This window comes from Felis catus, chromosome B4, assembly GCF_018350175.1.
Source record: "Felis catus isolate Fca126 chromosome B4, F.catus_Fca126_mat1.0, whole genome shotgun sequence".
Lineage (NCBI taxonomy): Eukaryota > Metazoa > Chordata > Mammalia > Carnivora > Felidae > Felis > Felis catus.
In genome coordinates this window covers 6,321,196-6,348,323 of record NC_058374.1, presented here as the reverse complement: position 1 = coordinate 6,348,323, position 27,128 = coordinate 6,321,196, and the positions used below count along the sequence as shown (strand labels likewise).

Here is a 27,128-nt window from a genome sequence, read left to right as displayed (position 1 = left end):
AATTCTATTTTTAAGCTTTGAGAGCCCTCCATACTGTTTTCCATAGTGGCTGCACCAATTTTTAAAACCCTATCAATCTTGAGGGTGTTAGGCTGCATTTTCCATAATGAGTCAACAGGGCAGAGTGTTGTCATTCTGGGAGCCTTTGAAAATGATAAAAACATACCATAAATAGAGAGGATCCTGAGCTCTGGTCCTCTTTTTGGGTGCTTACAAACCTAGTGAGAGAGCATGAGAAGCGCCATTGGGCACGTATCTCTGTCCCATGCAGGGCGTGGAGAATGGTTGCAGCTGAGGAGTTCTGAGAAAGAAGGGCTTCCAGTCCGTGGAAGCAAAATGTTACTCCGGTCGTTATAGAATTGCCATTGGCATTTTTCAAAAGTCCCATCTCCGGTTAAATTTTTTTTTAAGCAAGCCATAAAAATCTTCCCCTTCCTCTTCCACCCTCACCGTTGTCAGAGTTTATCCCTTTCATAGCCAGGTTTATCTAGAATTAGAAGTTTCCACTTATTCAAGTGCTTATATACTTCCCAAATCATTTAGCAAATGCTAGGCATGTGTCCCGCTTTGGCATTGTGCGTGAGAGAGAAGGGGCTATCGGGAGTCAGAACTGCTTTGTTTCCGTGCTTAGATGGATTTTTCCCTTTTGCTTTACCAACATGACTGCATTTAAATCCGCCACGTAGTGTGCTGTTTATCACAAGAAACCGAGGTTCAGATACAGCTGCAGTTTGCTGCTTTTGAAATGATTAAAGTATAAATACTATAGAAAATCCAGTGGGGATGAAAGCTATACCAACACTACTTAATTCCACCAGCAAACTCTTTCCCAGTCACCTTGGTGGTTCTGGGAAGGTTTTATTTACTCTTTATCACCCTGACCACGGTTCTCAGCAACTACATCCGGGTCTCCTGGCTGCCTGGCTGCCTTTTCTCACCTGTAGGTCTATAGCCTGCTTCCCTGACCCCATGGATTAAGACCACCGCCTCTCTGAGTCACCTGTTAGTTTTTGCTTAGGGTGCATGATACATGTAAAATGTATCCTTTCTTGAGAGTTAGAGAAGCAAATAATGGCTCCTTATGTTTTGAAGGTTTTATCTTGGGGCACCTGGGTGGCCAATTTGGTTAGGCGTCCAACTCTTGATTTCGACTCAGGTCATGATCTCACAGTTTGTGGGTTCGAGCCCTGCATCGGGCTCCACGCTGACAGTGTGGAGCCTGCCTGGGATTCTCTCTTTCTCCTTCTCTCTCCACCCCTCCCACCATGCTCTTTCTCTTCTCCCCAAAAAAATAAAGAATGGAAAAGAACAAAAGTTTTACCTCATAGTGCATGTATGTCAAATAGAAAACTTCTAAATATCTTTTTAAAGAAGCACTCACCATAAACCTTAAATTTTACCACAGAGTCTTTCAGATAAACACACAGCAGTTTTTTTTTTTTACCAGATGACAGTGAAATTAATTAGTGTGTCCACCCTTTGCAGATTAACAAAGGAAGACCCCCAAAGGCATAAAAGTATATAACAGGTAGAGAATGGGACCTAGGTCACTCTACCCTCCCAAATACATCAAGCCGAGGCCCTGATGTCTTTTTATTTGCTCAGGTGTTCACCCTCAAAGTGAAGAAACTAACTGTTGAATAGAGAAAGAACACTGCTAGTCCAAGACATGATCCAATTTTTGTTGCCTAAATTACTAGATTGACTTTAAAGTTTCAATACATTACCTTGCATGTAGACCTTGGGACTGTCTCATCCTGTCTCTAGTGTTGTGTGTGTTGTTTTTGACCTTCCAACGGGAATTATAGATCCTAGAGAACAGAGAGAATGGGTGCCAACGTCAAGTGGAATTATTTCCCAGAGTTGGCTAAAGGAGTAACGAGAACATATCTTTCTGTTCCCAGAGAATGGGCAGATGTATATCCAGAAAAAGCCCACTATGTACCCACCCTGGGACAGCACTTTCGATGCCCACATCAACAAGGGAAGAGTCATGCAGATCATTGTGAAGGGCAAGAACGTGGACCTAATATCCGAAACTACTGTCGAGCTCTCCTCTCTGGCTGAGCGATGCAGGAAGAACAATGGCAAGGCGGAGATATGGGTAAGTATCCAGGCTGCAGGCTCTTTGAAAGGTCACACCATTCAGTGGTCAGCACCACGTTCACCAAAGACAAGAGCATAGTTCCAGTGTCATCCTGAATTTATGACACACTAGCCTTGAGAAAACAGAGTCTCTGCTAACGACAGTGACTATTCGTTGTGGACTATAAAACTTATCAACACACTCTATCTTGATTCCTATGTTAAGGTGAAGAAGGTCTCTTAGGCTGTGAAGAACACTTATTGATTTATAAGTGCAAAAGTAAGCTCAGAAATATCACAGATCCCCCTTAACTTGGGAACCTAACTGCTCCCTATTTATGGAGGTATCATATCTGTGTGATCTCTTGATATCTTCGAAGATTAGAGAAACATACAGATAGATGAGAGGAACAGCAAAGACCCATGTGATATTTGGTCTGCCCTCTCCATACTTTGCCTATCCCTATCAATTTTTTTAGCCCCCCCCAAAAAATTCCCTATTCACTTGTAAGGCTCACTCTGCAGTAAAAAGTACGTCATAAACAATCCATGTTACCACAAGTTTTGGAAACCTTAGGTTATAACTGCTTGGGTAGCAAAGGCTTAGCAATGTTAAAGAAAAGAGCAAAATATGGATGCATAAAAAAATGCTAATGAAAATTTCTTGGGTCTACAAAATGATGAAAAAGAAAACCCACCGGTAAGTACTGATTTTAAATTACCTGAATCCCAGAAAATGTTTTCAAATGCTTTATTATTTATGCAAAAGGAGAGAATCTTATCTTTCTGCTTATTTCCTGTAGCTCAGATTTTTAAGAACTCCACCCAGAAGGTTTTGAAGTCACTGGTTTCAAAATGGGAATGCTAGAAACCTACCAACTAGATTTTTGTGTCAGTGTTCTACATGTGGCCTCAAAAAAAATCAATACTTTTTAGAAGAATATATATTCATACACATCTTTGCTGGTGACACTAAAGTAATCTTTGAAGATAGACATAGACCAAGAGTTTTTTTTAAGTTCCCAGGCTTACGTATGTTTAGAAAAGGTAGTCCAGCAATATCTGTTGGAGGAATTCCGTGTCCACTTGGAGAAAGGGTCATGGAAACAGATCTCCTCTTGAGGGACGGCGGAGGCAGGTAAGAAGAGGCAAAATGATCTAATGACGTCACAGATGTGTGAGTTGCCATGAAAGGATTTACACAAACCAGAGAATGTGAGACCCTGAGACTGTCTGTAGCTTAAGGCAGGGCAGTATTTAGCTCGGCCGGGAAAAGACATTCATTCGACCAAGTCTCCCTCCATATTCTGCTCATTCCCATTTATTTTCTGCCTTCTGCCTCATTTAAAAAAAATTTTTTTTAATGTTTATTTATTTTTGAGAGAGACAGAGACAGAATGCGAGTGGGTTGGGGCAGAGAGAGAGGGAGGCACAGAATCTGAAGCAGGCTCCAGGCTCCGAGCTGTCAGCACAGAGCCTGACGCGGGGCTCGAACTCACGGACCGCGAGATCATGACCTGAGCCAAAGTCGGACGCTCGACCGACTGAGCCACCTAGGCACCCCCTGCCTCATTTTTTAAAGTCACCAAATCCCCAATTTTTTTAAGTAGCATGCTATTTGATTTCCTTTTCAGGTAACGAAAGGACAACTAATTTTTAAATTATTTATTTAGACTTCGCTGATGAGCAGGTCTCTTTTCTATTATATCTAGATCTTAAAGTTGCATTTGCCTTCTTGCCTTGGCTGTTCCTGGTTTTATTCTTGTCAGACTTTTCACTTCTTTTGCATTCTAAGGTTATTTAGACACAAGCACTTGGTGGCCCTCAGATCCTCATTTATCTAGCAACCTTTTTTCAAGGTCACTTCTTAGTTTGCTTTCACTTATAGTGTTTAAGGGCCAACAGGGTGCTTTGGGCTTAGATTTTTCCCTCGCTCTGTTGAAATCCACTTCCTTAAAAATATCTCTACTTAAAAAATATCTATTGTCTGAAAGTTGCCTCTTCACCTCCCCAGACTCCATCCAGTTTCTCCGCTCCACACTCAGACTTACCGTCTGCTTTCCCAAGATTTCACCTGTTTGTGTGGTTCGCTCTCAAAGGCATGGTGCAAACAGGACTTCCTATGGCTGCTGGCTTTCCAGCAGCCAACTGGTTCAACTTCCTCCGCCATCACTAATTCCCACAACTTGGTGGTCACCTGGGACCAACTGTCCCCACTTCGCTTGGGAACGAGCCCCTTATTTCTTGCTCTTCCTGGTGCCTTTTTGCCAACGTCTTTATGATTTATACCACAAACCGGAGGACAAGGTGTATATACTTGATGTTAAAAGCACTTCTGTTCTCACTAATCTGTTTTAAGCTTGCGTGAAGATTTATAGTTGACCAAGCAGTAAATGCTTATGTTCTCGTAAAATTCAAATAGTTATGATGCTGTGACGTAACTCTCACTATTATGTCAGCTTTGCAGAGATCTTGAAAGGCTCAGTGACACGCACGAGGTCACACAGCCAGTAAATTATTTAACCACGGTTCAATTCAGTCCTGGGTTCAGCCACACATTTCTTACTATTTCTCAGTGAGTCTGGTGAACCCATGGATGCAATGACCAATATTGACCTTCAGCTCACCTTCTGAGTCTTTTCCGTATACTAACGACCTAGTGCCGTGGCTTCAGATGTGAGCAATAGTACTCGAGTTTTCTTGGATTTGTCATTTTCCCCCATGTCACATCACATGATATCCTGCATCATCCCTTTAATGTCACTCTGTTCTGGTCTCTTCTACATGACGATATTAAAATATGCATTTTTATCCATTCTTAGACTCATCTAGTTGAAGTTTCCCTTGGTAGATTATCCAGCACTTTCCCAAGGAAAACAGTCGCTCCTACCGAAAGGAAAACACTGTTTCCACTTAATGCCCTGGTTAACCTAGGGACACTGAGTAGGCACCCTCAAGGCAGGATCCATCTTTCCTTCCAAAAGACCTACTGCTCCCCCAATTAGCTGGCCCTGGTGTCTCTGATTCTTTTGTCATGGTGGCGATCTGAATCTGCCCTACGGCAAGTGTACAGATAGGAAGCAGCACGGGGCAAGAAAATCAAATAGAAACTGAGAACTGTGTTGCTTCCTATTGGAAATTTGGATCTCCAAGCAAAATTAATGAGTTTCTGGGGTGTTTTAATGAGAGAAAGGCTGTATCCACAGAGGCTGTGCTACTCTGATGATGACCTATAGGAGTAAAATGAAAGAAGAAGGAGTTGCTCGGGCTCTACATTGGAAATCTCTGGCCATCACTACACTCGCCAGTTACTATGTCATTAAATTCCTGATTATTTCACATTCTGACTGATATTTCTTTTTTTTTCTCTCTCTCTCCATCAGTTAGAGCTAAAACCTGAGGGCCGAATGCTAATGAATGCAAGATACTTTCTGGAAATGAGTGGCAAGTGATATTTTGTCTTCTCCTTTGGGGGTGTGGAGGGCATGGGCCTTTTCCTCGTGTGCAATTTATTTGACTTTTGCAATAATACAGAAGAGAATTGGGAGAAAAGGAAACCCACTGAGTTTTCTTAAAAGTTTTCAGTGGTGCTCAAATATTAGTTGAAAATATTCTATCTGGGCCAGATACACATAGAATTGTAAAACACATATAGCGTTAGTTTCCAAAAGGTGTGAACTCAGTGCTCAGTGCTTTTATAGTCTGTCTTTATTTCAGTTTGGGAATGTAACGTAAATATAAAAGGCTCTGTTTATGTGTCACTATGTGTATATACATTGTGTATAAATTAATAAATCAGGGATACCTGGCTGGCTCAGTTAAGCATCTGACTCTTGATTTTTGATCAGGTCATGATCTCATGGTTCGTGGGATTGAGCCTGGCATTGGGGCTCAAGAGAATCCTGCTTTGGATTCTCTCTCTCCCCCTCTCTCTGGCTCTCCCTTCAAAATAAGTAAATAAACATTTATAGATAGATGGATCGATAGATAACCTAGGCAATCACAATCTCAGTAAAATACAAAATAAATGGGACACTAGTAAGTATTTTCCATAATGCTAGTAGCAAAATAACAATGCTTCAAGTTCATCACGTCAAATCCTTTTAGAAACAGGAAGGAAAGCGAAAGAGTTTCATTCCCACGTGACACACAGACGTGGATCAGAGAGTTTACATTTCTGAGCCCTCACGCTTGGTAACTGTGACAGCCTGTCTCTTCCTTCTGTTGCATTTGTACTGTCACCAAAGGTCTGTGTAAATAAATCAAATGCTGCTACTCATAAAACCCTAAACCTCAGGGTGGATCTGTGTACTTACGGATTACAAATTGATTTTATTTTTTCCTGCATTAGTTTTACTACCAAGAAACAAGTTTTAGTGTAGATTTATGGTGCTTTCTGGGTCTGGGCCTAACATATACAATGTCTCTGGCTCCAGATTCAAGCAAATACATTAAAAAATATATATGATGAGATAATCGGGGACACTTGAACCCTCACCAGACATTTGGTGATATTGAGACATTGTTATACATTTTTTAGGTGCGAAATGGTATTATGGTTTTATTTCTTAAAACAGGTACTCATCTTTAACATACATACCAAAATACTTATAGATAATATCATACCAGGAATTTGCTTCAAAACAACCCGTTGGTATGCAGGTATGAATAGTAGATAGGGTATATTGAAAAAGAGTGGTGGTCATGGACTTGTAATTATTGAAGCCGGATGATCAGTGCTGGGAAATTGATTACAGTATTTGCTCAACTTTGGTATGGATTCAAAATTTTCCATAATCCTTTTTTTTTTTTTTTTTTTTTTTGGTAAAGAAGTGGATTCCTAAAGAGGCAGCAAAACAATCTGAACTTTTCTTCTTTTATCTTGTAGAGGCTCTAGAAACATAATACTTGGCATTGGACTCTTTCTGAGTTGGCCAAATGATACAGAGTGGTTGTAGGAAGCTGAATAACCAGGCCTGCCTAAAAAGTGAAAGTGCCGGCCCAAATGATAATTCCAATGGTGTTCAGTTCCCTCAGGCAGAGGAAGTGTGTTCTTCCCATTAGTTCAAAACATGATCTAATGTAAACTGAAAGAAGTCTTCTATGAGAATGCCAAGTATGTTGGGTAAATGATTTAAAGACTGCTGCTTTGAGAAACAGTTCATGGTTACTCATCCTATGGCTATAGAACTTCAATTTTCTGTTAGAATGAGAGAGAATATGGGGCACCTGGGTGGCTCGGTCGGTTAAACATCTGACTTCAGCTCAGGTCATGATCTCACAGTTTGTGAGTTCGAGCCCCGCATCGGGCTCTGTGTTAACAGCTCAGAGCCTAGAGCCTGCAGCCTGCTTCGGATTCTGTGTCTCCCTCTCTCTCTGCCCCTCCCCTGCTCATGTTCTGTCTCTCTCTTTCTCTCTCAAAAATAAATAAACACAGGGCGCCTGGGTGGCGCAGTCGGTTAAGCGTCCGACTTCAGCCAGGTCATGATCTCGCGGTCCGTGAGTTCGAGCCCCGCGTCAGGCTCTGGGCTGATGGCTCGGAGCCTGGAGCCTGTTTCCGATTCTGTGTCTCCCTCTCTCTCTGCCCCTCCCCCGTTCATGCTCTGTCTCTCTCTGTCCCAAAAATAAATAAAAACGTTGAAAAAAAAATTAAAAAAAATAAATAAATAAACATTAAAAAATTTTTTTAAAGATTTAAAAAAAGAATGAGAGAGAATATTCAGATAAGGTGAAAACAATGATATTTCACAGATTGTGATTACTCAAGTCCAGGAAGGGTTTTTTTTTTAAGAGTAAAATTTTGTCATATTTAAAATTTTTTATACCTAGACCCACACTGAGACTCCATTTCTAAATTTTTATATATCCCAAAGCTCTATTTTTAACAAACACTATTAAGGAATAACCCAACTAGAAAATTCCTTATTGATGACCAGAAGTATACAATTTCATTCCATTGTAAGAATGTTTATTACTATATATAAAAAAAATCGTTTTCAGAAGGATTCAAAAAACCAAGACACGAGTTCTCATACTCAAGAGCTTAAGCCTAGATCAAAGAGGTGGTAGAGACTGAACAATTAGAGAAGAATTTAGTCCTAGGCCACATAAATACTGATTAAGCAAGAGGTCAGTATGGGTTGCCTTCATTCCAGAAAATTCCATAGGAGTGGACATTGAAAGATAGGCAGAGTTGAATTTGCAAAGAAGAGGGATTGTTTTCTAGAAGGAAAACATGCAGGTTTAAGCACAAATATTAATGCATTGCAGAACTGTGGGAAGACCAGTCTGGACAGATCAGAGGGCCCTTGCTAAAATCAGAATGAAGAATCCAAGATAGATCTTGGAGGACTTGAATCAGGCAAGAGGAGTGTGCAGACCTAGGAAAGTCACCAAGGAGTCACAGTCCCATAACAAGCAGGCCATGTTATGTTGAAAGTATTTGGGGGAAATTTCTTGTGTCAGAATGTGGGACAAATCTGTAAAAGGAGATAGACTGGATAGGGAGAGAGCCTACACAATTTCATTTTTTCAGTGGAGAGGTGATGAGAATCTGGTCTAGGGGCATTGTTATAGGAATGAAATAAAGAGCCCAAAAGAAAATAAGATTTCATGGCAGTTTAGATGAAAGGGTATGCCCATTATAAGCGCATGGTTGAAGTGCTTTATACTTCTTTAAAAATGAGAGTTGAATGAAGGGGAAGACATTGACCATATTTATTAAAATAAGTAGAGTAGGAAAATGATAATAGGAGTGGTAGGAATGGGGGATATGGGAAGAGAAAACAATTGGGGGAGGACACAGAATTCAGTCTTGGATAAAGTTTAAGATAATGTCATGTCGGGGCGCCTGGATGGCTCAGTCGGTTGAGCACTCAACTTCATCCACGGCTTATGAGTTCAAGTCCCACGTCGGGCTCTGTGCTGACAGCTCAGAGCCTGGAGCCTGCTTCAGATTCTGTGTCCCCCTCTCTCTCTGCCCCACTCCTGCTTGTGCTCCGTCTCTCTCTGTCTTTCAAAAATGAATAAACATTAAAATTTTTTTTTAAAAAAATAAAAAGATAATGTCATGCCTCCCACACCCTCTTTAATGGAAGCATCAATAGTTTTCTACTCTACAGGGAAACAAGTTGCTCATTGCTCTCCACACACAAATCACTCCATTCTCTTTTAAAATCCTCATTCATTGGGGCTCTGTCACTTACCATCTCGCTCTTGATTTTGGCTCAGGTCATGATCCCATGGTCCATGGGATCAAGCCCTGTGTCAGGCTCTGCACTAGCAGCGTGGAGCCTGCTTGGGATTCTCTCTCTCCTCTCTCTGCCCCTCCCCTGCTCATGTTCTCTCTCACTCTCAAAAATAAATAAACTTAAACAGAGGAACAACTTACTTCACAAAAAAAAACAAAAACAAAAACATAAATGCCAGAAGAATTCAAGAAATTCTGAGCTTTTGCACAGTTGCTCTCTTGTAATGACCAAAATGGTTAGAGGATAAAGAAAATCAGAGAAAGGACCAAGGGAGTCAACTTATTTCTAGTACTTTCTGACCTTTAACAAAAAATTTACAGTATTCTAGTTTGACGCTCAGACTGTGTGTGTGTGTGTGTGTGTGTACATATAATTTTTTACAGTAATACAGTAGGGTTCCCAGAATAACTCACTTCCATTGTCTGAATTCAAAAGTAATTTTATACTTTATTGCATTTCATCTGGACCAAAATAGAAATGAGTCAAATCTTACTGACAAACCACCTACTCCGCCAGTCACAAGTTGTAAATAGATCTGCTTATATCAGAACTTGTGGAAAATGGCAGTTGCCTCAGTGACCCTGAATTCAACCCCTCATTCGCCAAACCCAATTATTTATAGCTCAGTTCCAAATAAAAAACCTTACATGACCTAACCGTAAAGTATTAGGCAAAGTATTATGTCTCATCTGTGGAAGTTTTTAGAGAGTTACGGGGAATGCTCTTTATCTGGGAATTTGGAGTTGCCATAAAACAGACCTGTGAACCACCGTAGAGAAGACTTTAGTCATAAAATGTAGCCTAGGACTTGGGTGGATTCCTAGGGGAGAGGTCTCCATCCATATGCCCCCTGCTCATTATCTACCAATAGGTTTCTCGCCTGGCCACTATTAGGGATGTGGAAAATAAGGTATCATGTCAGGGACATTTGTATCAAACGTGTTGTCAGAGCCTGCCACTACTTAGCCAGAATGGAAGTAATCTGGTTTAAATATTGTTAATTCTTTCTATTTGTGAAATATGAGCCTCTTACTGTTGCTAAACTTCCATGTTTTATGCTTGTATAAACACAAGAAATAGAATAATCTAAGAATCTTCCAAGGTATTTAAAATTATAATTTTAATTTTTTTAAATTTTTTTAAATGTTTACTCATTTTTTGAAAGAGAGAGGGCAAGAGAGAGAGGGAGACACAGAATCCAAAGCAGACTCCAGGCTCTGCACAGAGCCTGACGGGTTTGAACTCACAAGCTGTGAGATTGTGACCTGAGCTGAAGACCTATGCTTAACTGACTGAGCCACCCAGGCACCCCTAAAATTATGATTTTAGAACTTATAATCATTAAATTCATTATCCTTATTTCAGTAATGATGATTATATTTTTTAATCCTTTCTTATTTACTATTTTGTTCTTTCTTGCATGCTGGGGTTTTCATCACACTGTTGAGCCATGACTGCCTTGCTATTGTGTGTTTTCTTTGAGTCTGGGCTTCAGCCAGGAAATCACTAGTATTCTAGCCTTTTGGGAAGATGTCATCAGGGCATAGGGCACTATAGACAGTGACTACCATAGTACCTTCACCAATAGCCAGAACCCAGGGTGAACTGAAGAAATTAATGTTGTGATTTGATATAAATGACTAGGTTACATCCAGGATTACCTAGACATTAACAAATGATTGCAGTGATCTATTAATTTCTGGCTTTTTCTACACTGACCAGCATAGTCTGTAGCTGGTGCACCTGATTACTATAGACGTCAGGAACCAGAGCATAAACAACTTTCGAAAGTGGTTTTGCCCTCACACACAAGTCTAGCTACCTCCTCTCAGTCTATTGGACCCTGCCCATAAACAACCAGATGTAAAGCATTCTGGGAGATTAAAAAAAAAAGTGCTATTTCTAAGTTGCTGTCAGTAACCACAGTATTCTCTAGAATTACAGGCAGAAAAGTATTTGCCACTTCCTGCTTTTTCTGGCTGACTCATCATTGACAGCGAATAGGAGAGGTTGATAAATACCTTGAAAGTTCTGACCTCTGGTTTTAAAAATGGAAAGAGGATAGCTCAGCTCAGTCAGAGAGGAGTGAGGGATTGAGCCAGTGATGCAACCTCATTGTTTCAACCCTATAGTAATACACCCTGTGATAATTCTGTATCATATAATTGAAGAAAGAAGCTTAGTGCTATACCAACCTTAATAAGTACTTGGAATTTTACTGGTGTCGATGCTTGCCTGATTCCTTGTCCGTCTCTACCCCTTCCCCATCTCCCCATCCTCCCCACCCGGTTGTGACAGCCATATCGCAGAACTTCACTTTGTTCTCTGTCTTTCCTGTTCCTGCAGACACAAAGGATATGAGTGAATTCGAGTCTGAAGGCTTCTTTGCTTTGCATCACCGCCGAGGAGCCATCAAACAGGCCAAAGTCCACCACGTCAAGTGCCATGAGTTTACCGCCACCTTTTTCCCCCAACCCACATTTTGCTCTGTCTGCCATGAGTTTGTCTGGTATGGTAACTTGGCATTTTACTCCAAGCTTCCCGTTACGCATTTTGTCCCATCCTCTTAACCTGCCAGGGCTGGCATGCTCTACCTCAGTGGGATGTGCTGGCATAACTACTACATGAGCCTTTTCACCGGCCTCACCTGGATGGATGAAGCTGAAAGTGTGATTCTATACAGTATTTTCATAATGTGACCCCTATAGGGCAAGGAAGCCAGCTCGAGCAGGAATAATTTCCAAGAACTTTGGCTTCTGATTAAATGGGGGCTACTGGGGGTAAGAGGGAAGGGCAGAAGAGGGAGAGCTGGCACAGTTGTACAGTCGAAAGTTCTACCACCTTGATAGCCCAACTGTGCTGGTACTAATGTGTGCAAAAGGAAACACTTCTGCATTGGAGCTAATAGGTTTAGATGTTTACAGGGCTCTCGGGTGTCTTAGCAGTCTTCAGACAGAGATCAGTTCAAGCCTCAGTAGGCACATAGCAAAGGCGATGGGACAGCAGAGACCTGAAATGACTCTTGTCTCAGGTTTTAGCCTCCTCACCTCTTGGTGGGGGTGTTCTTTGAGCATTCATCAACGCACAACCTCAGCCTAGCTAGGGTACCCAAAGGTCAAATAGTGTTTTGGTGTATTTCCACCAGCTGTTTTCATTGAATGACTAGAATCACCTTCCTTTCTAATAGTGTTACACGGGAATGGGTCTTAAGCTTAAGAATTTAGTAATTGCAAATATTATCAGACACTCAGAAAAAAATAAAACATCGTACAGGTCAGGTGTCTTTACCCATCTGTACTGAGCTTAGAGAGACAATGACTTTTTACGTGTAGGACATAGAAATTTGCTGCTAGGTGCCTGTGATGCGTTTTCAGTCATTCATTTTCATCTCTACGTGTTGGTTTGGAAAATTCGCAAGTGAGGGGGAAAACAAAAGCTCCTCGTTTATTTAACTATCAGACTTTTAACAAAGCAGCTTAAAAAACAAACAAACAAATATATTAACACTCTTGGCCAGTGATAGACCAGGGCTGCTGATCAGTAAATGCTCTGATAGTAGGAAGCTATGAGATCTTGCTTACCTTTTAATGTTTGGGGTGCTGTTGACTCGAACATCCAAATAAATCAAACATCTGCTTTATTGCAGGGGTCTGAACAAACAAGGCTACCAGTGTCGACGTAAGTAAGAAGGGTTTCTGTTGTATTACTGTCATTCTTTGTATTTAATTGTTCCTTCACTTCTGAAAATCTTAAGCGGCAATCATTTCTTTCCAGAGTGTAATGCGGCAATCCACAAGAAGTGTATCGATAAAGTTATAGCTAAGTGCACAGGATCAGCTATCAATAGCAGAGAAACCATGGTATGTATTTAAGTTCCTCTTTTCTGTCTGAAATATGAGAACTCTTTATCCTGACATTAAATTTTACAACCCACTAATGTTTAGCACTGCTTGAGCTTGAATCCTTACGCATATCAATGAACGTCAATCTCCCCAAAACCCTTTCCTCTTCAATAATGATTGTTACTGAGATCCAAAACTAGAGGATGAATAAGAAAAGACTAATAAGAATATCGATGACTCTACCTTTTCAGGAAAAGCATGATAGAAAGTGGCCAGAAAACACAGTTTGGGGCAATTATATGAGAACGACTCTTGTGGCATCTAGAGCCAGAAGGGACAGTTAAAGAATAGAGGAAAACAATTATAAAATACCTGTAAGCATTTACACGGTTTGTATGAGATGTAACAGAAATATAATTCTTATGTGGAGAGGCAAGTGCTTCTTTCATAACGAACTTTGAGGCATATGGCGTGGAAACAAGTTACCCCCTAGGAAAGGGAAGCAGACCCAGAAAGTCAGGCACACTTCCTTTTCCTATATTTCCTTCTTCATTCAACAGGTATTTAGTGTGTATCCAATACATGAAAAATACTCTACTACAGACAATGCACAGCAGAGCCAAAACAGACCCGGTCCTGCCTTTATGGACCTTACCATAAAATTAGGGAACTACGTAATTAACAACAATGTATTGTTTCCACTTATATTAAGTGCTAAGAAAATAGCCAACAGGGTGTGATGGTGGAAAATAACTGAGTGACCTACTTAAACCAAAGGTCAGGGAATCTCCCAGGGGAGGGAGCCTTTAAGCTGAGAGCCTCCAGACAGAAAAGGCCCCAAGGGGGAAAGAGTCCGCATGTTCTAGGACCTGAAATGAGACCATGAGGCTGAAACAGCAAGGGCAAGAGAAAAAATAGAACACGAATTTGGGGAACTTGGCAGGACCTAGATTGGATGGAGGTTTTTAGACCCCAGGGAAGTGGTTGGATTTTATTTGACCTATAGTGGGAAGCCCACTTGGTGACTGCTGTAGGGAAATGGTGGGTTGAGGTGTGAACATAAAAAACCAGAGGTGACTACAGAAGTCCCCCTAAGGGGGACGGTTGATGTTACCAGTATGGTAACAATGGAGGTGGAGCGAAGTGAGCAGATTTTCAGGTGATTGCCATGTTAGAAATGACTGGATTTGCCAGTGGATTGGATGTGAAAAATAAAAGAGAGGGAAATAAAGATGATGCCCAGGTTTTTGTCTTGAGCAGTGGGGTAGAGGCAGAACCATAACAATGTAAGACTAGAGGAGAAATTACTATTTCATTTTTTAATAAGTCCAACCTGAGATGCCTGTAGACATCCAAGTAGAGGTATCAGTGGACAATTTTATATGCACTTGGAATTTATATGAGCCCATAGACCGAATATATAAATTCCCCAAAGGAATCTAAAACTGCATTAGGTAGAAGAGAAGGAGCCTGGGATAATGACTGAGAATAAGAGTTCAGAAAAGGCTCTCCATATATTAACAGTAAATGAGCTTACAGAAACCAGAAAGAAAAGGGGTCAATTGTGGTCATTGCCACTAAAATAAGGACCACATGGAGATATCTGGGGCCCTTGATCCAAGACATTTCAAAAAATTGTAGAGTGTTCGCTTCATTGACCAGCACTGAAGGTTCCTGGAAGCTGACGACGTGGACACAATTTATGTGCTAATACTATCAAGAAGACTAACCTGAAGCTCATTGAGGTAGAACAGTAGCTGAAAAGAGGTGCGACCCAAAGGATGGCAGTACTCCCATAGCTGGAGAGAGATGAGAGATGGATGAAGCTAGAGAGAGGGAAACCCAGAGCAGCCAGGAGGGAAGAAGTCCACCCTTGGCAAGAGGGGAAGATGTCCAAAGCACATGTGGGGATGAGTCTGTGATGGACAGACCGATGGTTCACCAATTGTAGCAGAAAGGGAGGAGAAGATGGTTGCAGATGACAGTGCGTTGTAGATTTGGGGGCAGGAAGGTGAGAGAGCCTCCCTTAGACAGCTTACTACTTCAGTGCAGTCTGGAGATTGGGGGAAGGAAGAAGAGAAAGCAGCAAGTGGCTTTGAGGAGAAAGGATCTGTGAGAGAATTTTCTTGGGATGGGAAAGCAAGGTGGTTAGAGAAGGACAGTAGGAGTGCCAAGGACAGTGAAAAGTCCATCTGAGTTTGAAGGGCCAGCCTGCCAGGTGTGGGATTTTCTCCAGCCATGGGGCAGGCACAGAGAAGGCAAATTGATTGAATTTTTGCAGAGCAGAATATCTCCTAAAATTTAGAGTTGGAAAGGGGACAGTCTTCTATTACAGGTGACTCTTCTAAGGCCTAAAGAGGTTAAAGTAGTTCCTCCATAGTCAACCATCTATAATATAAGTAGCCAGGCTGGGACTCAATTTCATGTCTCAATCTCCCAGAGCAGTGGTGTTGGGGGTTCCCCCTGTCCCAGTTTTATTGAGAAGTAATGACATACATCATTGTATAAGTTTAAGGCATACAGCATGATGGTTTGATTTACATATACTATGAAATCATTACCACGATGGGTTCAGCTAACATCCATCACCATTCTGGAAAACAGTGTGGAGGTTCCTCAAAAAATTAAAAATAGATCTACCCTATGACCCAGCAATAGCACTGCTAGGAATTTACCCAAGGAATACATACAGGAGTGCTGACGTATAGGGGCACTTGTACCCCAATGTTTATAGCAGCACTCTCAACAATAGCCAAATTATGGAAAGACCTTAAATGTCCATCAACTGACGAATGGATAAAGAAGTTGTGGTTTATACATACAATGGAATACTACTTGGCAATGAGAAAGAATGAAATCTGGCCTTTTGTAGCAACGTGGATGGAACTGGAGAGTGTTATGCTAAGTGAAATAAGTCCTACAGAGAAAGACAGATACCATATGTTTTCAGTCTTATGTGGATCCTGAGAAACTTAACAGAAGACCATGGGGAAGGGGGGAAAAAAGTTACAGAGAGGGAAGGAGGCAAACCATAAGAGACTCTTAAAAACTGAGAATAAACTGAGGGTTGATGGGGGGTGGGAGGGAGGGGAGGGTGGGTGACGGGCATTGAGGAGGGCACCTGCTAGGATGAGCACTGGGTGTTGTATGGAAACCAATTTGACAATAAATTTCATCTTAAAAAAATAATAATAAATAGATAGAATAAAAAGAGAAAACAGGATTTCTCCTTGTGATGAAAACTCTTAGGATCTACTCTCTTCCTTGTACATCACCCAGCCATGTTGGTTGTGGTCACCATGCTGTAGGTTCCATCCCTAGGATTTATCTATCTTATAAATGGAAGTTTGTACCTTTTGACCACCTTCCTCCACTTACCCCTGCCCCCCAACCCTCTGCCTCCGAGAACCACAAGTCTGATCTCTTTCTATGAGTTTGGGGGGTGGGGGTTGTTTTTGTTTTTGTTTTTGATTCCACATATAAGTGAGATGATACAGTATTTGTCTTTCTCTGCCAGACCAGTGTTTTGTTTGTTTAAACCAAATCACCACCTCGCAACCTGCCTTTCTGCTCTCTCTACCTGATGCCTTCAGCTTTCCTGGAAAAATCACAAATTATAAGAATGTCTCTTAACCTCAATGGCTAATGTCCACTGGAAATAGAATGAGAGCCACGAGTATAATTTTAAATTTTCAGGTATCCTCACATGAAAATTAATGAGATAGTTTACGTTCTTTTTCTCTTACAAAATCTTCAAAATGCAGTGTGTATTTTATACTGAGAGTGTATCGTTTTACCTCCTTGCAGGTGCTCACTTGGCCCACATGGCTAAATGAATATCATATTGGAAAGTACAAATCTATAGTCTTTCCCAGACATATCTTGAACTATTTGAGCTTGGGGTTTAGATTTGAGGGAGAAGACTCCCAGCCTGGACCTTGTCATTAATTGTTCATATTTACCTGGGAATGTTTATACAAGCTGAGATCTGAAAATTATTTTTTCTTGGTCGAAAATGAGTAGAAGAGGTTCTAGGCAACTTTTAAATAATTTCAAACAGCCATTCTAATGACCCGATGGTGGCTAACATCCTCGGTGGTAATATTAGATACATCACCGTGAATGAATAGGTCGTCTTTGCTGTGCACATCCCCAAGGGAATTGTCTAATTAAGAACTTCTGGAGAGATGATAAGTCTTAGGTAAAACTTTCTTACACAATATCGGTATTCTTACCAGGAATCAAACCTCCTGATGCTGTGGCTGCTGATGCTGTTCATGTGATACGGTTGGCTAACGGAGATAATTTCAACTCCAGAAAACTAAAAACAAAACAAAAGAATCCTGCTGTATATCTACCAACAGCATCCCTCTCTTATCTCCCCTCTCCCCATCCCCTAAATCATCAGGTTCATTTTGTTGGAGAAAGGGTAAGGGTGAAAGGGTACAGGCTGATTCTGACTTTCGACTTGTAGACGTCCTAGCCCACTCGCTCGTGTGCGACCTAGACAAGAGTCTTGGCCTCTCTGTGCTTAGCCTCCCCATGTATCAAATGAGGATTCTAATAGAGGCGACTTCCAAGGGGGTATTTGTAATATCACGTGTGTGAGAGGTAATATGTGCGGCATACTTGTCCCCAGCACCTGGCAGGCCCCTTTCCCTGCCTGTCACCCCCTCCATCCACATGCAAGAGCTGTGACATGCTTCACACGTAGGCTTTTATACTGTTAAGCCCATAGCAGTGTCTCCCCTAGAGGAAGTATTACGTAAACATCTTCCAAAGGTTAGCATACTCGTTCTGGGTTGAAAAAGAAAAGGAAGTATTTGTCTGAAAATAGGAAGGGCAGTGCAACGTTTACTTAGATCCCATTTAGATAAGTGACCCCAGTCCCCTCTTCCTGAAGCTGTGAGCCTCTCTGTGGGAACGCCCCACGCGTTCAGCTAACTCCAGGTTACCCGACGTCTGCATATTACGCACTTGCCCCTTGCCTGGAAGAGCTAATGGCTGCCTGCCTTCTTTGGCCGTGGCCGGAAGGGTTGACAAGTAACACTTATGCCCTGAAGTAAGTGCACATTGTTCCAGTGTTTTCAGTGCTCTGTTGGACTGGAGTGCCAAGAGACCCAAAGTTGAAAAGCAGGGACGCGCGTTTGGTCACACGTTCTTCCTTTTTTCAGTTCCACAAGGAGAGATTCAAAATTGACATGCCACACAGATTCAAAGTCTACAATTACAAAAGCCCGACCTTCTGTGAGCACTGTGGGACCCTGCTGTGGGGCCTGGCGAGGCAAGGACTCAAGTGCGACGGTGAGTCCAGTGGGAAAGGAGTGTGGGCCCCGTTGCAGGCCCCCTAAGGGGTGGCTCTGCAGCCTTGATGGAGAGCATGAGGGAAGGGGGGAGGAGGGAGGCTGGACTTCTCCAGCTGACCCGGATGACCCCGACGTCTTGAATGTGAAGTGCCCAGGATGAGACACCAGTGCTGTTCCTTCCTTTCCACCCCCAACACCTTAATCCTTGTAGCCCAGAGAAGTGCAAGCCCGTTGAGTCTAAATGTCAAGTCTCCTGACCTGTCCCCCTTCTCTCGTTCCCTGTTGTGCTGGGGAGAAAGGAAGATAGCATTTTCCCTGACTGGCCCCCCGGCTGGGACCTGCCCTGCCGTGTCTCAGTGTTCGGAGTCTGCCCCTTCTGACCCTGCCTCTCTCCCTCACACCAGCCCTACAGATTCTCTGTGTAGCCCATCGGGGAGCAAGCCCAGCTCATCTGCTTGGCTGATGGATGGTCCTGCACATGAGAATTCCGTGACTGAGACCGTAGGCTCTGGGCCCTAAGCGTGCTGCAAACTCACAGTGCCCAGTAAGAGGCCCACCCCTCTTACCATTCTCCCTCCTCTGATCTCCCCTTGAAGGCTGGCATTGCAGCTGGCAGTACAGCCGGACGGAGCCCACAGCTCTGCACTCGTCAAGATTTTTAGACCTGCCCTGAGAAGGAGTAAAAAGCACTGCAATGCTCTAAAAGTTCAAATGGCTAAGGCGATAACCTCTAGACACCGAGATGCTGTCACATCAGGATTAGGCCGGAGGGAGGGAAAGATTCCCACAAGCCACTTCTGCCTTTTGAGTGGGGCTGGGGGTGGAACAGGGCCAGATAGACTTTTGAAAAGGAGAGAGTTCTGCTGTGGCAGAGGCCTTTCTGTTTTGAATGATTAAAGGTAGAAGCCACTTTACTTTTTCTTGGTCACCCCATTTTGTTTTATGCCACTGGTTAAATCTTCTGCAATTCTTATCTTTTTTTTTTTTTTTTAAACTTCTTTAAATTCAAGTTAGCTAACCTACAGTGTAGTTTGGTTTCTGGAGTAGCGCCCAGTGATTCGTCCTTTCCGTATAACATCCAGGGCTCATCCCAACAAGTGCCTTCTTGAATGCCCATTCCCCGTCTAGTCCATTCCCTCCCCTCCAGCAACCCTCAGTTTGTTCTCTGTAGTTGAGCTATGGTTTGCCTCGCTGCCTGTGTTGATCTTATTTTCCCTTCCCTTCCCCTGTGTTCATCTGTTCTAGTAATAAATGCAAGGATCCCCTTCAACAGCCTTCTCTTCCTCATCCCCGTTGCGTTTACATGCCCGGTGGAGTCTGGAGTGACATGTTAGTGGAGGCAGGAGGAAGGTTAGGCTTTCAAACCGTCACTGAAGGCAAAACCCAGATGTAGTGAGAATTCATCTCAATAACCCCTCCGTAGCCCAGAAGTGCCACTGAGCACCTTGCTGTTTATACCTGCTCGAGAGCACACAGGTGGGCCTAGTAGTCTGGAGGATCTTTAGGAGTTCATAGGCAAGAAGTAATTCCCGAATGGAACAAGCGAGGCATGAGTGATGGCTCCCCTGGTCCTCTGATGGTCTCTCTCACAGCTCAGGTTTCCCCTCCCTAGAGCCTGAGCACCCCAGCTGCCCAGTGGTGCCAACAGCCTGTCTCTGCCTCTGAGCTTAGAACCCTCTACGACGGTTCTTCGCCATTGTTTCACAGACATTGTTTCTGTTCCGTCCTCCCTAACGTTCTTTCTCCTCCATTCCCTTCTCTTTCCCTGTCTCCCCCCACCTCCTGCATGCCAGGCAGCCCCTCTCCACTCTCCCTTCCTTTCCTCTTCCCTCTTCTCCCCTCCCTTCCTCCCCAGCACCCTCTGTAGGTATCTGGCCGATACCTACAGACATCCCTGTGTCCTCACCCCCCATGCCCTTGACTTCACCTCTCCTCCCTCTCTACTCTCTGGACTCTGTTCCTCTGCCTTGGCCCCGCTCTTTCTATCTTGTTCTTTTCTAAGCCACCTTCTTAAGTAGGGCCTCCCTTTGTCTCGATTCTGTCTCCTTTCCTCTGTCCACTTTAATTCCCATGAAAATCATCGTCCAAAGGGCCTGTTTGCACTCAAAGAGATCAAGTTGTCACCTCATAGGTTAGTAACAGAGACGTAGGACATTACCAGAGTGGGGGTGGGGCCTGCCTTCATGCCAGAGCATCCGAGACAAGCTTAGATCTGGCTACCATGTTAAAAAGCAAAGTGAAACTTCCCACTGCTTCATGCTGAGTCCTCGCCAACTGCCTCCCTCTGCCTTGAGGTACTAAGGAAATGCAGCTGGGACTTCCCAGTGTGCAACCCGCAGAAACACATCCAGTAGGAGTCGTGCTGAAATTCACAAGGGCAGAAAGCCATTATAAACAGCATAGTGACTATATTAAGGGCTTTAGTCATACATAAAAGATTTCACTTAGAATGGATTTGGGTTCTATCATGCAATATACCAGGACAAGTACTGGTTTATATTTACATAGAAAATGCTATTTTATAATGAACTGTTGGAGGAAGAGTAAGCCAGTTAAAACTAAGGGCTGAAGCCTGCTCAAATTCCACTTCAGTAGTTTAATGTATATCTCTTTGGAATAGATAATGAAGATAAAAGACAAGTTGTAGTTGTTGAGCATCTGATGCCAACCACTGTACTAAGCTCTTTGCACACAAATGGGTTAATAAGCAGGTAAGAGTACAGGGCACCTGGGTGGCTCAGTCGGTTGAGCATACGACTTCGGTTCAGGTCATGATCTCAAGGCTTGTGAGTTCGAGCCCCGCATCAGGCTCTATGTTGACAGCTCGGAGCCTGGAGCCTGCTTCAGATTCTGTGTTTCCCCCTCTCTCTGCCCCAACCCATTCGCATTCTGTCTCTGTCTCTCTCAAAAATAAACAAACATTAAAAAAAAAAAGCAGGTCAGAGTAAAAGTGCGTTGTTTTATAGCCTCTCTTGCGTAATGCCGTTATAACAAATGGTACTGATGGACTTGACAGAATGAAATAGGACTTGAAAACAGAATTCTATCAGCTGGAGTTTGAAAATCTTACGTTAGATTTTTTTTTATTGTAATAGCAGTGTTTCATAAGCAGAATTTCATTTGTCTAAACCAATGACTTGAAGTAGTAGCTGTCTTTCTACAGACGCCCTGGTCCACACACATCCCAATCCAGGAAGGCTCACGGGATCACAGAAAGTGGAGGGTGGACCTTCACTGCACTTTTTTCAAGACTCATAAATTGGAATATTCCCCGAGAATCATAGGACTTAGAGCTAGATCATTTGGTTCAACCAGCCCAACTCTGCCATATGGGGAGAATGGCCTCCAGGCCACTTCCCTTCTCCCCACTCCCATCCCGGAGCACAGACCACACCCAGCATGCATGCAGGCTGAGGCTTCAGCCTAGAGGGGAGGGAAGCTCCTTGCACCCCATGTGGGGAAGGGGATACTTGGACTCCAATCTAGAGTGGAAGTGAACCACCTTCTATCCTGGCATGGCACATTTTCACCAGAGAGAGCCAGCATTGGTGCTAGTCTCTCAGCAATGGCATAGTCTAAATGCATACCGACAGCAGCCTTCCTCTGCTGTCAGCAAAGCTCTGCTTCTGCCTCTGGTGGGAGTCCTTCCCCAGCACCACATCCAGGAGCCTCTGGTCTGTGTGTGTAGTCTTGGGAAGGGGAGGTGGACGTGTGGTGGCATTGTAGAAGCACTGCCCTCATTTATTTGTATTCAGTGTCTCCTGCTGCTGGGAAGATGGCTCTAGGGATTTGCCAATCGTTCTTCAATGTATGTGTGCCTGAAGCAGACCTGTGCAAAGTCCGCTCAGTGAGTTCTGTTCCTCTGGCTCACAGTGTCTCTTTCTCCTTTGCAGCATGTGGTATGAACGTACATCACAGATGCCAGACAAAGGTGGCCAACCTTTGTGGCATAAATCAGAAGCTGATGGCCGAAGCACTGGCAATGATTGAGAGCACTCAACAGGTAGGAAAGGCTTTTAGGTTAAGTTCCTCCAGTTTCAACTTAGCCAGGACTACTCGAGTCCTCCTTCCCTTTGATCTGTGGAGCAATATGGAGTCTGTTTCTGAGCATTTGCCTTGCCTCTGACTTTCATCCTTATGCCCATATCCCCACTCAGAGATATTAATTTACTTCATGCATTTGTATTATAGATATTTTTAGGATCTTAAATTCTTTGTGGCATGAGCAGGGGCAGAAACAAATTCATTGAAATCATTGAGGATTCATTACCAGCTTTGTACCTATCTACTGGCCAGAATCATCCCTAAAATGTGCACGGAACACTGAGTCGAGGGCAACTTTTGCCTTGCCATTTACTCACATGCACTAGGACTAGAATTGAATTTTTGTATCTAAGAACAAACCCTCTTGGTGTTGCCTTTGTAAACTCTCTTTCCATCCATTAACCTTCCATTCTTATTTGTGACCAAATGATGTAGACCGTACAGGAGAAACCAGTTAGCCCCTGGAAAAGTATGAAGGAAGTGAATATGTGCCTGTTCGTGTATAAAATATAATAGGTAGACTCTTACAGCATATGAGATCCTAAAAGAATGCTGAGGGAAAGAAGGATGTTGGGTATCTATGCATTTAGGATTATTAAACGGATCTCATCCCCGAGGGCAGCAGGCTGAGCTGATGGGGCCGTAGCGGGTGGGTAGGTGGGTGGTCTGACTCTTTGTTTATAATCTAGGCTCGCTGCTTAAGAGATAGTGAACACATCTTCAGAGAAGGTCCCGTTGAAATTGGTCTCCCGTGCTCCATAAAAGGTGAAGCAAGGCTGCCGTGTGTACCAGCATCTGGGAAAAAAGGTAGCTATCCTGATCCTCGGTAGAATCATTGTCAGCAATTAATCTTGGTCAGCCCTAATGGAGTCCTCTAGATTTCAACTCTCCATTTACCTGGTCTGATAGGTGGGAGGCTCCTACTTCTTGGAAGTGAAACTAAAATATGCCCCATTAGGAAACCTTTGTAAGAGGGTGGGAGGTGAGGGCAGGGAGAGAATGGGATATAGGTCTACAGTAGGGCTGCAAACGTTTCCTTATTTTTAGAATGTTACTTCCTGTCACTGTTAAAAGGTTTTGCAAAATAAATCTACCATGAATTTCAATGGTGGGAATGTCACAGTAGGCCATCCTGTTCTATACCTTTGAGACTTTTTGGGGAAGGTTAAAAGTAGAAAAGGGAAGACTAGTGCAACATACATGACATCATGGAAGTTCCCCAGCCTACTTTCTGAAAGTAGTTCATGAGAAGATATGCCTACATGAATCCGGGAGATGAATAGTTTCAACATACATTATAAAATATAGGTTTTCCCCACTATCCTAAAGTAGACTATTCCTGTGAAACCTTTTTTTTTTTTTTTTTGATTTTTTTTTCAACGTTTTTTATTTATTTTTGGGACAGAGAGAGACAGAGCATGAACAGGGGAGGGGCAGAGAGAGAGGGAGACACAGAATCGGAAACAGGCTCCAGGCTCTGAGCCATCAGCCCAGAGCCTGAGGCGGGGCTCGAACTCACGGACCACGAGATCGTGACCTGGCTGAAGTTGGACGCTTAACCGACTGCGCCAGCCAGGCGCCCCGAAACCTTTTTTTTTAAATTGAAGTATAGTTAACATACAGTGTGACTTAGTTTCAGGTGTACAACACATTGATTCAACAATTCTGTACATTACTCCAAGTTTTTCTGTCACCATAATGATGTTTTATATTATTATTGACTGTATCCCTTATGCTGTGCTTTTCATCTCTGTGACTTATTTTTTTGTAACTGGAATTTTATACCTCTTAATCCCCTTTATTTCACGCACTCCCCCACCCACCTCCCCTGTGGCAACCACCAGTTTATTCTCTATATTTAAGAATGTTTGGGGGCGCCTGGGTGGCTTGGTTGGTTAAGCGTCCGACTTCGGCTCAGGTCATGATCTCACGGTCTGTGAGTTCGAGCCCCACGTCGGGCTTTGTGCTGACAGCTCAGAGCCTGGAGCCTGTTTCAGATTCTGTGTCTCCCTCTCTCTTTGCCCCTCCCCTGTTCATGCTCTGTCTCTCTCTCTCTCTCTCAAAAATAAATAAACGTTAAAAAAAAAAAAAGAATGTTTGGTTTTTGTTTTGTTTTTTAGATTCCACATATAAGTGAAATTGTATGGTATTTGTCTTTCTCTGTCTTATTTCATTTACCATGATACCCTCCACATCCATCCACGTTGTCACAGTGGCAAGATCTCATTCCTTTTTACGGCTGAGTAATATTCCCTTGTGTATATATCATAGCTTCTTTATCCGCTCATCTATTGATGGACACTTGGGTTGCTTCCATATCTTGGCTATTGTAAATAATGCTGCAATAAATATAGGAATGTGTATATCTTTTTGAACTAGTGTTTTCATTTTCTTTAGGTAAATACCCAGTAGTGCAATTCCTGGATCGCATGGTAGTTCTATTTTTAATTTTTTGCAGAACCTCCTACTGTTTTCCACAGTGGCTGGACCAGTTTGCTTTCCCACTGCCACCATACTGTTTCTTTTTCTCCACATCCTCACCAACTGTTGCTATTACTTGTCTTTTTGATACTACCCATTCTGATTGGCGTAAGATGATACCTCATTGTGATCTTTATTTGCATTTCCCTGATGATTGATGATGTTCAGCATCTTTTCATGTGTCTGTTGGCCATTAGTATGTCTTCTTTGGAAAAATGTCTGTTCAGATCCTCTGGCCATTTTTTAATCTGTTTTTTTTTTTTTTTTCAGTGTTGAGTTGTACAAGTTCTTTATATATTTTGCGTATAAATCCCTCATCAGATATAGCATTTGCAAATATCTCCTCCCATTCACTACCTTGCCTTTTTGTTTTGTTTATGGTTTCCTTTGCTGTGCAAAAGTTTTTTTATTTTGGTATAGTCCCAATAGTTTATTTTTGCTTTCCTTTCCCTTGCCTAGGAGACACATCCATAAATATGTTGCTAAGACTGATGTCTAAGATATTACTACCTGTGTCTTCCTTTAGAAGTTTTATGGTTTAAGGTCTCATACATAGGTCTTAATCCACTGTAAGTTTAGTTTTGTGTGTGGTTTAAGAAAGAGGTCCAGTTTTGGTCTTTTGCATGTAGCTGTTCAGTTTTCCCAACACCATTTGTTGAAAGGACTGTTAAAAAAAAAAAAAACTCTTTTTCCCCACTGTATATTCTTGTCTCCTTTGTCATAGATTCACTGACCATTTGGGTGTGGGTTTATTTAGGGGAGCTCTATTCTGTTTCACTGATATATGTCTGCTTTTGTGCTGGTACCATACTGTTTTGATTATTATAGCTTTGTAGTATATCTTAAAATCTGTGATTATGATACTTCCAGCTTTGTTCTTCTTCTTCAAGATTACTTTGGCTATTCAAGGTCTTTGTGATTCCATACAAATTTTAATATTATTCTAGTTCTGTGAAGAATGCTGTTGGTATATCGATAGGGATTACACGGAATCTGTAGAGTGCTTTGGGTAGTATGGACATTTTAACAATGTTAATTCTTGCAATCCCTGAGCACAGAATATCTTTCCATTTGTTTCTGTCACTTCAGTTTCTTTAGTCAATGTTTTATAGTTTTCAAAGTACAGGTTTCACCTCCTTGGTTAAGTTTCTTCCTTTTATTTTATTCTTCTTGATGCAATTGTAATTCGGATTGTTTTCTTAGTTTTTCTTTCTGCCACTCTGTTATTAGTGTACAGAAATGCAACACATTTCTGTATATTAATTTTGTATTCTTTGACTTTGCATTTTCAGTTCTAATAGGTTTTTTGGTGCAGTCTTTAGGTTTTTCCAAATACATGTCATTTGCAAATGTGACAGTTTTACTTTTCCCTTATCAATTCTGATGGCTGTTATTCCTTTTTCTTGTGTGATGGCTGCAGCTAGGATTTCTAGCACTGTGTGGAATTAAAGTGGCTTGAATGGACATCTTTATCTTGTCCTTATCTTAGAGAAAAACTTTTAGTTTTTCACTATTGAGTATGGTGTTAGCTGTGGGTTTGTTATGTATGGTCTTTATTACGTTGGGGTATTCCCTCTAAACCCACTTTGTTGAGAGTTTTTATCATTAAGGTACATTGTATTTTGTCAAATGGTTTCTCTGCATCTATTGAGATGACCATGTGTTTTTTATCTTTCCTCTTTTTAATATGGTATATCACGTTGATTGATTTGCAAATACTGAACTACTCTTATATCCCTGCAATAAAACTCACTTGATTGTGGTGAATGACTTTTTTTAATGTATTGCTGAGTTCAGTTTGCTAATATTTTTCAAAGATATTTGCATCTGTGTTAATCAGAGATATTAGCCTACAGTTTTATTTTTTTGTAGTTTTGGTATCAGGGTAATCCTGGCCTCATTGAATGAATTTGGAAGTTTTCCTTCCTCTTCTGTTTTTGGTATAGTTTGAGAAGAATAGGTATTAACTCTTTCTTTCTTTATTTATTTATTTTTGAGAGAGAGAGAGAGAGAGAGAGAGAGCACGCACACGAGCAGGGGAGGGGCAGAGAGAGGGAGACACAGAATCGGAAGCAGGCTCCAGGCTCTGAGCTGTCAGCACAGAGCCTGACGTGGGGCTC

At 42.3% G+C, this 27,128-nt stretch overlaps 1 protein-coding gene and 1 long non-coding RNA gene across 5 annotated transcripts in view; one reads left to right on the top strand and one right to left on the bottom strand.

Moving 5' to 3' along the window:
* Positions 1 to 27,128, top strand: part of PRKCQ (protein kinase C theta) — a 186,125-nt gene that overhangs the window by 55,986 nt on the left and 103,011 nt on the right. For 2 of the 3 annotated variants that reach the window (XM_006933217.5, XM_045060841.1), the window contains 8 exons: positions 1,905 to 2,104; positions 5,469 to 5,529; positions 11,682 to 11,844; positions 12,982 to 13,013; positions 13,110 to 13,195; positions 18,352 to 18,481; positions 22,377 to 22,486; positions 23,217 to 23,334. In XM_006933217.5, coding sequence (XP_006933279.1) covers positions 1,905 to 2,104; positions 5,469 to 5,529; positions 11,682 to 11,844; positions 12,982 to 13,013; positions 13,110 to 13,195; positions 18,352 to 18,481; positions 22,377 to 22,486; positions 23,217 to 23,334 — 900 coding nt within the window. Of the gene's footprint in view, positions 1 to 1,904; positions 2,105 to 5,468; positions 5,530 to 11,681; positions 11,845 to 12,981; positions 13,014 to 13,109; positions 13,196 to 18,351; positions 18,482 to 22,376; positions 22,487 to 23,216; positions 23,335 to 27,128 lie in introns of those variants that run through there. The other variant, XM_019833904.3, reaches the window with a different exon arrangement.
* LOC102899605 lies at positions 9,036 to 20,152 on the bottom strand. Of its 2 annotated transcripts, XR_006600276.1 has the most exons (4): positions 19,942 to 20,152; positions 17,413 to 17,498; positions 11,531 to 11,675; positions 9,036 to 9,093 (listed from the first exon to the last, which is right to left on the bottom strand). It is a non-coding gene; the product is annotated as an uncharacterized LOC102899605 (long non-coding RNA). The 2 variants fall into 2 exon arrangements; XR_440656.4 differs by lacking the exon at positions 9,036 to 9,093 and having other exon boundaries at positions 10,575 to 11,675.